Below are 13,465 nucleotides of genomic sequence, written 5' to 3'. Positions count from 1 at the left end.
CAAAATATAACAATACCTGATTTTAATTTAATTATAATGTGTCTAATTTTTCCCTATGTTTTATGTATGTATGTTAATTTTTAAACATTTCATTAAAATTCTTTTGTTAACTGATGTTAGATCTGTATTGTTTATTTAAAATTTGTACACAGTTATAATCATATAACGTCATTGTCTTTCTTTTCAAGCGCATAACAACAAACAATTATTTTATAAAACCTTAAATTCACTTTCACTATTTTCATTATTAATTAAAAGAAATATTTTTAAACAAATAATATAGCTGCAATTCTTCTTCATTTAAACCCAGTAATATAAATTGAAATTATTCATAGATAAATACTTTGTTCAACTCATTTTCAAGCGATATGAATAAGTAAAATCATCTGACAGCAAAAAATAAAATTTCTACAATAATACTAAATTTTTAAAGTGAAGGACATTTATGAGCAAAACACAGAATAAAAATATGTAATGTTTTCAATTGATTATAAATCTAAAAAGCTTTAAAAACTTCAGTAACAGTAAAAGTTTTGAGAAAAGCTTGATGATTACCAATGACTTGAAGAGTTTGTTGTACAGTACACAAACAATGTGATTTATGTTTAGAAAGATTTTACACTTTTATTTATGATTCTGTTATTTTTAAAAGTAATAAATTTGCCAGGTTACTCACAATTTTCTTTAAAAAAATTTAATTAGAATAGGTCTTAATAAAAAATTTCATTAAAAAAAAATATATTGAATCATAACTACAGAAGGTTGACTGAGAGGTTATTCAATTTGTTCACATAAAAAGAAACCAACCTTCTGTATTTTTGTATTAATAATTTTAAATGTATATTTGTGTGTTATCTATTATGTTTTATTCAGTTCAACATTTTCATAACAAGGTTAAATCATTAATCCTATATAACAATTATTTAATGAAGACAATTTAAGGAATCGAGTAAGATATGTTTAATATTAATATATGAATTTATATATCTCGTCAGCTCATCTCTTGTACCAAATAAATAATACTATAGAAAAATCTCTCTTTGTTGTCATATATAATAATAGATCTTGCATATAAAACTGATTCATAATATTACAATTAACTTTTATTAAAATATTGATCATTTATTATATTCTTTTGTTAAGAAATATTAACAATAATATATTCTGATAACAAATTAATACTTTAAAAATACTTTACAAAGTAACAATACTTTGTTTAATAAATAATAAAAATCATAAATTTTTATCTTTAACGTGAACGTAAAATCCAACGTTATTTGAAAACAAAATTCTTTTCATTTCTTTTAACTCTGCAATTTTTTCTATTAATACTTCTTCAATTTTGCTAACTTCATGCAAAGATGAATCAGGAAAATCTAAATAATTCAAAATATAAGAATTAATATATATTTTTTTCATACAAAATATATAATATAAAAATCAATGAATCAATCAATCATTTATTTGATATGGCTTTTTGCCTTTACAAAGGGGGTACAAAAATTTAAAAACAACATAATTATCATTAATCAGGTACAGTTATATATGAGTTGAATTTAAAAAACTACTGTAACATATTTACTAAATAACAAAAATATTTATATAGTTTAAATAATGTTACAGAACTTAAATTATGATTGTATAGAGGATTAATATTAAAATCAGTTAACAAAAAATTACTTTTTAAATCTTCAGTATATTCACAAGAGACAAACAAATGATTTTTAACATTTTCAAAGTAAAGATTACAAAAGGAACAATTATGATAAGGTGTTACATTAATTTTACATTCATTTAAAAAAAAACAGTATATTTGTTAAGCCACAGTTGAATTATCAACAATTTAATTTTATAATTTAAATTTAATAACAAATAACTTTGAAGTGTCCATGGAAGATCTAAAGAATTTTTCAACAAACTATACCATGATGTATATAAAGACTATCTTGAGCCGAATATTTCTCTCTCAAAGACTGTTGAAGTTTGACCAACAAAAATCTTTTATTGGAAAAGTGAGTATAAGAAACAGATGAAAATCCCAAATTAGACAATAAATCCCCCTCTGAGGAAAACTAAGTTATGAGCAAAGAATTATTGCGTACTAATTTGAATTTGTTATAAACCAACCTTCTGAGACTCTGGCAGCTCTGGAATCTTGGACCAGTAACGAAAAATAGCCTTAGTTAAACTTATACCAAATAGCAGTCTATCCAATTCAGATCTCAAAACAGGTCTGGGTACTGAATGGTTAAGATGAAAAATCAATTTAATGAATCTCATGAGTCCTCTCCAGCCTGTCAACAAGCCATGGACCCCAAATAGGAAACAGAAAACCCAAACTTGACCGTATCAAGGAATCAAACAGTTGAAAATATGACTTAACAGAAGATTGCTTCATTCTAATCATAATCATAAGCTTTATTAAATTAGCAAGTTAAGTTTAAATTTCATAATTATTTTGTCTAAATGAGAAGAAAACAAAACCTGTGGTGTAAAACAAATGACTAGGAATTTATAGGCACCACTTTCAACTCAGAATTGAATAAATAGAATTTATCAGCCTTTCCTGGCCTACCACCTCTCCAAAAAATCATTACCTTAGATTTAATCTATTATTTCTACAACAATCCTGTAAAACAGTACTTCCCAACCTTTCTTGACTTGACTATAATATGCACTTGGCAGCCCATTTTTCCTCAATATGTACCCCCTTACATTAGAAAAATGTTTGTACTTTATATAGTTGTATTTTAAACTTATTGCAACTATAAATAAATAGCAGTGATGTGGAAAGGAGGTGCACAGGTTGCTAAATTGATGAAGATTAAAAGGTTATCTGTATAGGTACAAATGTTTAGAGCTCAGTGTTTTATCTACTTTTCTACTTACCACACCATTGCTCTTTGAAGTTGGTTAATAAAAAAGAAACTAATAATAAATTGCATATATGTATTTAAAACTCAGATGATAAATTTATTGAATTCAAGTTAAATTATATGATGTTGCAAAAGGCCTCTGAATCTCAATGCAGAATCTGAATATTCTTATAGTACGTTTGCCATTATCAATTTTTCTTTGTGTACCCATAAATCATCAAGTGCATACAGCAATTCATCAAAGGAAAAAGGTTCATCCAATAGTGGATCCACATTATCATCAATGCCAACAAAAATTACAGCAAGAGGTGGTCAATTAAAAAAGCTTTCAAATAATCCAGCCATTCAGTAACAGGGATAATATTATATACAGGTTTTTTTTAATTCTAAATTTATTAACAAGCTACCAAAATTCTCCAGGATTTTTAATTTGCAACATCTGGAAATTAATTTTAGTCCAAAACTCTTCTTAGCCTTACAAAGAATTTAAATTTTTTGTTTAAATTAAAATAAATAGTGAAATGTCTAGATCAGTGGTTCTCAATCTTTTTGAGGTTGGGAACACTAAACTTTCACATTGTTTTCTGCAGAACACTAAACTTTGACATTTATTTTCCATGAAACTCTTACTATACATCAGCTTTAAAGCAGGGGTGGCAAACCTTTTTAAAATCAAGCGCACTCGGTCTAGTGGATGACGACATAGATGTTTGCTAATTACATTCCCATACAAAAATTATTTTACATTGTATTGATTTTTCTTTTGCAACAATTTTTAATTGTATATTCGTTTTTTGCGGAACACTTGAAATGGCTTCACGGATCACCCGTGTTCCACGGACTACGGATTGAGAACCACTGGTCTAGATCTTAATCTCCTAAAAGACTGTAAAGCCTGATGTTTACATTTCTTCAATCACAGGCAGTCTGCATAAAACCAAAACTTTACAAAATTCCTTTAACAATCATATTTAATAAACATACCACTTTGTGCCGCAGATTCAAGAATCATATCAATGAAGGATGAATAGTAAGACAAAGAATCCAAAAAGAATCTGCACTAAAAATCATTATATCTCTTAACAACATTAGATAAATACTTAGCCAAACTTGAAGGTTTCCATACAAAGCAGCAAACTTCTGTGATCAGGCTTTTATCAGGGAGAAAACAATTGAACTGAAAAATGATAGAAACTGAGAGATGATCAGAACCAAATGTATTCAAAATCTCAAAATCTATTAAATTAGCAACTAATTTCAAGTTTGTAACAATTAAATCAATAACAGGTTTCTCCCAAAAGGTAATTAAACGTAAAATTTACCAGGAAATCAGTAACATGGCAACCATTTAGAAGAATCAAGCCAAAAGATTTAACCAAATTCAAATAATTCTCATCTCTATAATTAAAAATTTTATCATTAAAATTTCTATTATAATAAAAATTTAAATTAGAACCAGTATATAACATATCTATTTCAGAAGTATTTCATGCATTAGCATCACCAAGAATCAGAATATCATCGTTACCCTTAAATTCAAGTATTAATCTATCAAGGTGTTATTATTTATAGAAAGATAAACCAAAATAATCAAAAGTTTAGAACAATCAGTAAACAAAACTTTAACAAATGTAAGTCTAGGGATAATAAAATTATCAGAAAGATAAGTTTCCAACCTTCTCAGAGATTATCAACATCAGACCTCCAGATGGACTTCCAGGACCTTTGGATTTGTGTGCTAAAAATTCAATAAACCAGTACTGTGAAGCCAAAGATGAAAGAAGAGTTTTTATTGAAAATATCATCCATGTTTCTGTTATAGTAACAACGTGATATGAAATACAAAATCAATAAAGGTCAAATCAGCAAAATTAGAATATAATGAACCTTGATTATTCCAATAAAAAACGTTTAAATTAAAAGAATCATCGAGCAAGGAGTATCAGATAAATTTCCTAGTTTTCATCCACTTAACGATCCATCAGCATCCCTGGTAATAAAAAAGGTTTGATTTTCATCAACCTATTATTCAGTAAGTTGAAAGTAAAGTTGTTACCATCAATTTATTAAATAGTCAGCCCTCACAAACACAGATTTATTTTTTCCCTTAGTCACTCTGTAAAAAAGAACGAGGTTCTTCCTCCAAATTCTTGATCTCTGATGTAAATCATCAAAAATCCTGACCTTGAATTGCTTGTCCTTAATTTGAATATTATGCAAATTACTGTAAATCAGTTTTATCATCAGAAATATGATCAAGTTCTACTACCATCAAATTATTTTTTTAAATTTTATTGAATGTTTTCATAGATATATTATCACTGTTGGGTCTTTTAATAGAAGACAGAATGTTGGAAGCTACACTCAAAATTTCTGTTGAATTACCTTGCAATCTGGCAATAACAATATTTTTTTGCTTATATTCATTGAACGAAAAATCCATTAAGTATGAAAAATAAGATGTCTGAGAAGTGAAAAGCACAGTTGAATTAGTTAGTTCCTCCACCTTCTCTACATTAGTGAGATGACGATCAAAGTCTTTATGCAAATTTATGCTTAAGCCATTCAAATTTAGTGGCTAAACTCTCGATTTTTTTCAATATGACATCAAATCACTCTTCTAAGAAAGAAACCAAATTTTGAGATACAGTAATAGATGAATCCAACAAAGGGGAAAAAGATTCCAGCCATTGAGATTTTAGAACTGGTTCACTAGGCATTCTTTGATGTTTTCCAATTGACGATATGGATGACTTTGAAAGAGGGGAAGGAGGTGGAGTATAGGACATTAGATCAGGATTAGATTTGATGCCTCCAATTAGTAGAGAAGTTGCGGCCGACGTTTTCAATGCGAAATGTGTATGTCAGATGTTCAGCACCGCCTTCCTGTAAGCCTAGAAGTTTGACAATGGCATTTGGAATGTCGAGCATGATTCCACTGACATTCCAAACGCCATTGTCAAACTTCTAGGCTTACAGGAAGGAGGCACCGAACATCCAATATACACGTTTTCACGTTGAAAACATCGGCTGCAACTTCTCTAATATTAACACGCATATTAACAAATAAAAAAAATCAAAAAATTAGTAAAACTAAAGTAAACATAAACATAAAAGATTAGACAAATCATATTCAAACTGTTAAGAACATTATTCAAAAATTTGCAGAAAAAAGTCACCAGCACTCATAACATCATCAAAAATGTATACAAATTATTAATTTTAAAATAATGTATATAATATTTTAAAATGTAAAAATATGCTATAACTAAGGTAAAAATTCAACTAGGTTTATTTTTAATAATGCAAATTTTTAATAGAAAATATTTCATTAAACACCAAAAATTACAAAATATTTATATGCATATGTACTGTACATTAATATTTAGAGTTTTGCAGTTATATCAAAAAGTTTAACATATTTCATAATTTGAATACGGTATAGTCAAGTCTTATTATCAAAACTTATGTGAACTGACGATATCCTGTAAACTCAAAAAGTCAGATAAGTTAAAATGTTTGGTTCAAAGTGATCAATAAAATATGAGAATATTTATAAGAACATTAATTTCATATTGTAAAAAATACAAATAAAAATATCGAAGGCTTCCTTACGTCCTTTTCATCATCACAGGAAACATGATCTACATTGGCTCCAACTCCACCAATGCAGATCATGTTGTTATTTGTATTTTTTACAATGTTTCAAAAATACTGTTATAAAATAAACTTTTTAATGACAGTTACAATGAAAATTTCATTAACCATTTCTAAAATTTATAGAACACCATTCAAATACCATACATTGTCTGGACAAGATTTGTGAAATAAATTATAAGAACTAGGTTCTCATTCTTGCCTTTGTTGACAAAGTACTCTTCCACAATTTACCTTGGTCACGTGAAACCTCAGTTAAATGGGCCTTGGTTAATTGGGACTTTACTATATGTCAGTATTATAAAAATATAAAACTAGTGTGAGATAAAACTGTTCAGCACTATTCTAAACTTTTATAAAATACATTGCAGAAATAGCAACATTGTATCATTTATTCAAAAAGCAGTGTGACGCAATACAATGTCAGGCCATTCTTTGACTGATAAATTTCGGTTTTAGATTTTTGTTGTTCATGAAAATTTTTAATTCATTTTTATTTAATTTCATAAGTACTGTATTTAGTATATTGACATCATATAAATCTTCCATATATTATACTAATGATGATAAGTTTAAAATAAATCCTGAAATCTTTTGAAAGTATACTGTAATTAAATATTTTTAATGTCTTAAACAATTCCTATTTCTATAACAAATCATTTAATAAAATAAATTTAAGAATTCAATTAAATTTTCAAAGACAAGTTTATATAATAATTTAAAGTAACATATGTAATTTAGAGGAATATACTCATTAAAATTACTAACCATTTAATTCATGTGATGATTCTTGAGATAGCCACCATAACTCTTTTAGAAAAGGATTATTTGTTAATATATTATATTTTCCATTTGAAAAGGAACCTATAAAAGAATATTTTAATTTAGACAATGAATATAAACATTTTTAATAATAATATGTTTTTATTATTATTCCTACAGAAGCTATCAAATTTGTTTGTAACTCTAGAATCAGATAATTTAGAAAAAACAAATTTACATCCACACATTTCTTTGTATTGAATAATACACAATTAAGGAAAAAAAAATTAACAATACATTGAGTACATATAAGTAAGTCACTTATATATAGAAACAGAGGATTCTATTTTCTTGTACTATTACTCTTAAATAGTACAATTGTACAACTGTAAGAACCATACTGCAGCTCTTCTAGACTCTTACTGCAACTTCTGCATACTTATACAATTTCTTTATTTTCTACTTACACACAAGTAATATTTTTGTACGTTTGCTAACTATTATGTTGTGTGATATATAAACAGATTGCAACTTACCTTTGAAAAGACAACTAAAACCTGAGGATACATTCATATGAATGAGATTTTAAACAGTTATTGTCTCAATTACAATTCTACAACCTTCTGTCAATAATGAAGAAGAAACATTGATATGTACTTAGATAAAATAAATTATAATTAATTTATAATAAACTCATTTTCTCTATCTTCTTTACAAGCCTTTCTTATGTATTGAAATTACGTTTAATGTAACAGAACTCAATTAAAAAACCCAGTAGGAAGTCCTAATGGTATTCTATTGATTCTACTGAAATGTAAAATCCAATTGAAATCAATAAAAATTTCTATTCATATTGTAACAAAATATTTAAATCGATAAAAAAAATTCCACTGGTTTACATGTTATTAGTCTAAAAAAGCAATGGAATTTCAAAACTAAATTTTATTGATATGATGATAACAATTAAAATGTGTTTATATATTTGTAGACTGGCAAAATAAAATAGAATTTTCATGCAGTATCATGTTTATGTTATTGGATTTGAACTTTTGCTATCTTTACTTGATTGTATATTTCAATGTTCCCTTAATTAGTTCAAAATTTCACGTTCACTTAATTAAAACTTAATTTGAAGCAGAATCCTGACTGATACTGTAACTTGTCCTCTTGATGAAATTACAGTATAATCAATTCTCTACATGGAAAATCATCTTTAAAATATACATTAGAATCATTAACATATTATAACTTCATTTATTTTATTTTAATGTAAATAATGTTTATTGTTTTTAATCTTTGAAATAACAATTAACTATCTTATTTAATTTAGAGACTGGTTTAACAGCAAAATTTCCATGATTACGAAATAAGTACAGTTTACTACAATTTTAAGAAAATATAAAAAAAGAATAAATAAAAAATAACATATTACAAAAAATTTAAACAGAAAATAATAAAATGACTGTAAATAACCATTTTAATAATTCATATATGTAATATTTTTATTACATACAGAACTAATCATGTAATTTTCATAATTTCTAGATGTGATTTACAGATAACAGAATGAATTTGAACACCGGCACTGTCATTAGTGAGATCTGGCAACCACTACTACAGCTAGGGATGTCCCGATACTGTCAATACCAATACCATATCAATACTTTCCTTTGATACAGAGTACTTTTTGTACTTGATACTTTCGGTCTGATATCAACACTGGTATCAATGCTTTTGTTCAGGTATTAGACCCAGTATCGTTACATTTTTCACAGACAGGAAAGATCCAACTGAAATTGGATTTTGCAGCCAGAAAGAAAACAAACAGGATTTGGTTAAATTAATATACCACATATGTCCTCAATTTATTAAAATCTTATTTTGTTCACTAGTATGTATCTATTAACAGGACTTATTAAACTGGCTTTAAGGATACAGCAACTCAGTTTCACAGATTAGAAAATTGTTGTTTTATTAAATTTACCTGGACATATACATGTTAATATTGAGTTTCGGACTTGTTTGTCCCTCATCAGCAGGTATTCAAGTGTAAGTCAAGGAGAACAATCGGATATGGTTTTGTTTAAAAAGATTCTGTTAATAGTGTTTAAGTTTAATTGCAAGGTGGAAATCGGAATAGAAAGAATTAGCCCTGAAATTAATGTGTCATGTAAATACATGCTGATGAGGGACGAACAAGTCCGAAACGCAATATTAACATGTGTGTGTCCAGGTAAATTTAATAAAACAACAATTTTCTAATCTGTGAAACTGAGTTGCTGTATCCTTAAAGCCAGTTTAATAAGTCCTGTTAATAGATACGTAATAGTGGACGAAATAAGATTTTAAACAAGATTTGGGTTTTAAAGTCACTTTCGGCCAAAACTAAACCAAAATCTTATGCTATATTTTGTTAATATTAATGAACAAAAATCAATAAACTTATTACATGAAATTTCATTTTCAGAAACTATATACTGTTTGCTTAGAGTTCAGATTACTATTTATAAATAATTCACCAGTTATTTGAAAAACTTGAAAATATATTAAAATCTCAAATCAACTGAAACAATATTAGTAACATACATTTTACATTAGAAATCAGTTTTAATAATAATAACTAACTAGAATAAAGCATGTTTACATATGTTAAAATTAAAAGTTTCAATTAGCGTATGCTAAACGTTTCAAAATCAAGCTATGGACTAAACAGCGATGGTTGGCAAGATTTCCAGTTTTGATACTCAATGCCAATACTAACTGGTATCAATATTTTAAAACTACTCATGATATCAGTATTGATACTTTTGTAGTATTGGGATATCCCTAACTACAGTTCTGAGAAGAGTCCATTTAAGACACTCCCCCCTTCTGGCTTTCTATATTACACTGTAACATCCATCTAGAAATTAGATGATCACCTTTGTAACATTTTAAAACATTTTATTCATTTTAGAATATACAAAGTTCCTTTTAGCAACTTTCTATATTATACAGTTTTAATAGCTTTTTTTGTTATATACTTTCCTTTTATAATTTACAGGTGGTATTTATTTTATTAATATTTTTATCTGTTTACTAGACTTACAATTTTAATAAATTTATTTCTTTTTAGTATATACAAGTTTCCTTATACCAACCTTTAATTTTTAATACAATTTTACCATACTTCCCATTCTATAATACACAGGTATCCATTTTAATAATTTTATTTAAAACTTTTTATACTTACTTAATTTACTTATGTATTTTACCATCATTGTTGTAATTTACTTATCCAGTTGCCACTATTTTAACCATAATACACATTTAACTTCTGCCATCCAGGTAATTCTGTGTTCATTGTAATTTTATGTATAATTTTAACTATATCTTAAATTTTGTAATATTTTACAACCAAATTGATGTAAAATAAAGAAGACTGATGAGGGACAAGTTATCTAAAATGCATATCCTCCAGAATCAGATACAACAAAGTTAGATATACAGGCTTTATTAAGCCTGTGTACTTTGTTCTGTATTCCTGTATGATTCATTCTCTCTCAAGCAATCTTATGCTTATTTCTAACAATTAAAAAGAGAACAAGAGACAATCAAGTACAATGTTTTATGATTTAAGTGGTATTAAATTTTTGAAAAATAGCACAGTTTCATGTTAATATGATCTAATATATACTATTTAACACATATTTTCTAATTTTAGATAATTAGCATAAATATTCTTATAATGAAAAATACAGCAACATAAACTTTAAAAATTTTAAGTTCTTTCAATGTAAGATTCTCCTTACATTGTTATCCAAACAATAAAATACAATAAAAAACTAATTATTATTTAGTATTTGTAAACATTAAAACTTGATTTTTAACAGATTTATTAAACTCTTTCATTTTAATATTGCAAATCATCAGAAACAGTCACAAAATGCAAAATTCATGTCAAGAGAGATTCATGATCTATTATGAAATATCATTATTATTTAGATATATTGTAAACATTAAAACTTGATTTTTAACAGATTTATTAAATCTTTATTTTAATATTGCAAATCATCAGAAACAGTCACAAAATGCAAAATTCATGTCAAGAGAGATTCATGATCTACTTTTGAAATATCATTAATTTTTAAATTATATTGTAAACACATTAAAAATATTTAAATTTGATATACATATATATATAATAAGTAGTATTACTATAAAGATTAGTTTTATAGATCAAAGGCTATACCACATGTGCATCTTTAATCTGTTTATATATATATAAACAGATTAACACAATTACATGTGCATCTGGTACATGTAATTGTGCAGTATATGTGCACATGTACTTGTGCATAATTGTAATTGTGCATGAGATGCACATGTAATTGTGCATCTCATGTACATGTAAGATACACATGTAATTGAGCAGTATATATATATATATATATATATATACTATAATTCACAATTATTCCATCTTATAACCTAACAATGGCTTTCAAAAAGCCAAAAACATTTTTTAAATACAAGTAGATTGCCTGATGGATTTTAAAGATTATTTTTGAAGATTTATATTTAAACAGATTAAAGATGCACATGTGGCATAGCCTTTGATCTATAAAACTAATCTTTATAGTAATACTACTTATTGATATCTTTAGCATCTGTAATCTTAATGGTAATCTTTATGTTTATAGTAATATTATGATATATAATTTACATTAATACTAATTTTATTATACAAAAATAAGATAAAAGTAAACAATATCAGAACTGAAAAGTTCTTAGCTTCTGAATAGTCCATGGCATAATAATAAAATGTATTTAATTTTAAAGTTTAATTTATAAAATGATATTAAAGTTTTTATTTCACTATCACAATTACCATTAACATAAGAAAAGTCATTTCCCCAAGGGTATGATGTTGACTGTTGTGTCCATTGGGTGTTTAATTCAAATCTTCCTGATTCAAATAATTTTCTAAGTAAAATAAAAATAATTATTTTTATTAACTTAAATACAACACAGCACATAAATATAACTACAGTAGAGCATCGATTATCCGACTTAATTGGGGACTGAGGTTGGTCAGATAACTGAAAAGTCAAATAACCGAAAAGTATGAAAAATACATTATTAGTATAGTGTATTAGACCTGGTTTAAATACTAGCCTCCCTTTCATGGTCAACCCAGTGCTTGCCAGCTAAACCATGCAAAAATTTAACAAAAATAATATTAAAGTAGCCAAGACATAACCAAATATTGTAGCGCCACATCACTAGCAGACATTTGAATTTGCCGACTAGAACGCGGTTGGTTAACCGATAAGTCGGTTAATCGGGAGTCGGATAATCGATGCTCTACTGTATTTGCATAGTTTTAAACAGTAAATTTAAAAATAGTGATAATACGTAACATCTTTTTAATTATATAATTAATATAAATATTTTCAAATTGATATACTTATTTTTATCTTTTACTACAAAAAAACTATGATATACTTTGATTCAGATATCTCTTCAAAAATGTGTCAAATATTTAGCAGTTAAAAAAAGGAATATTAAAAATTTGATAAATATGAAAAAGTTAAAAATAATAAATGAATACATTTGATAAAAATTGCCAGGAAAAATAAGTTTAAATATACAAATTTTTCCTGGCAATTTTTATCAAATGTATTTATTATTTTTTAATTGTGCCATCACCGGAGGGATGTTTTTAAAAGTTTTACATATTGAGCCAGATAAGTAACTTCTAAGAAAAGGTCAGCTACACCTTGAAACTGTTAATTTCCTTATGTGCATGCAAAAGGACAAAGTCAGAAGACACTTTTATTTATTGTCTTTTTTAAATATGTTTCTTAAATTTGTGTGTTTAAATAAATGAATAATTTTAGAATAAATACACTTTCTATTATAATTGTTACCTAAATAAATATATAAATTGTTAAATTTATGATAAATTTATTATTTAATTGATCTAATAATCCAAAGGAAAATTACTAGAAAGACTTTTCAATTAGTAGATAATCCTAAAAACTAGATAAATTTTATATTTATTAATGATGATCATAATTATTATCAACATAAATGAAAGAGAATTTCTATCAACTCTGTAATTATTTTTTATAAATTCTTGATTTAATTTTAAATAGTTTTTAACTTAATTACTATTTTCAATAAAA

At 26.2% G+C, this 13,465-nt stretch overlaps 1 protein-coding gene across 1 annotated transcript in view; it reads right to left on the bottom strand.

Annotated features, from left to right (window-relative positions):
* Positions 1-1,148: 1,148 nt before the first annotated feature.
* Positions 1,149-13,465, bottom strand: part of LOC136990586 (F-box only protein 38-like) — a 55,223-nt gene continuing 42,906 nt past the window's right edge. Inside the window, exons 12-14 of the mRNA XM_067288978.1 lie at positions 12,166-12,260; positions 7,302-7,397; positions 1,149-1,376 (exon numbers count right to left, since the gene is read on the bottom strand). Coding sequence (XP_067145079.1) covers positions 1,234-1,376; positions 7,302-7,397; positions 12,166-12,260 — 334 coding nt within the window. The 3' untranslated portion in view covers positions 1,149-1,233. The remainder of the gene's footprint in view (positions 1,377-7,301; positions 7,398-12,165; positions 12,261-13,465) is intronic.

This window comes from Centruroides vittatus, unplaced genomic scaffold, assembly GCF_030686945.1.
Source record: "Centruroides vittatus isolate TY-2023 unplaced genomic scaffold, ASM3068694v2 scaffold_946, whole genome shotgun sequence".
Taxonomy (NCBI): Eukaryota; Metazoa; Arthropoda; class Arachnida; order Scorpiones; family Buthidae; genus Centruroides; species Centruroides vittatus.
Note: the sequence above shows the minus strand (reverse complement) of the source record. Positions and strands in the feature narration are given on the sequence as shown.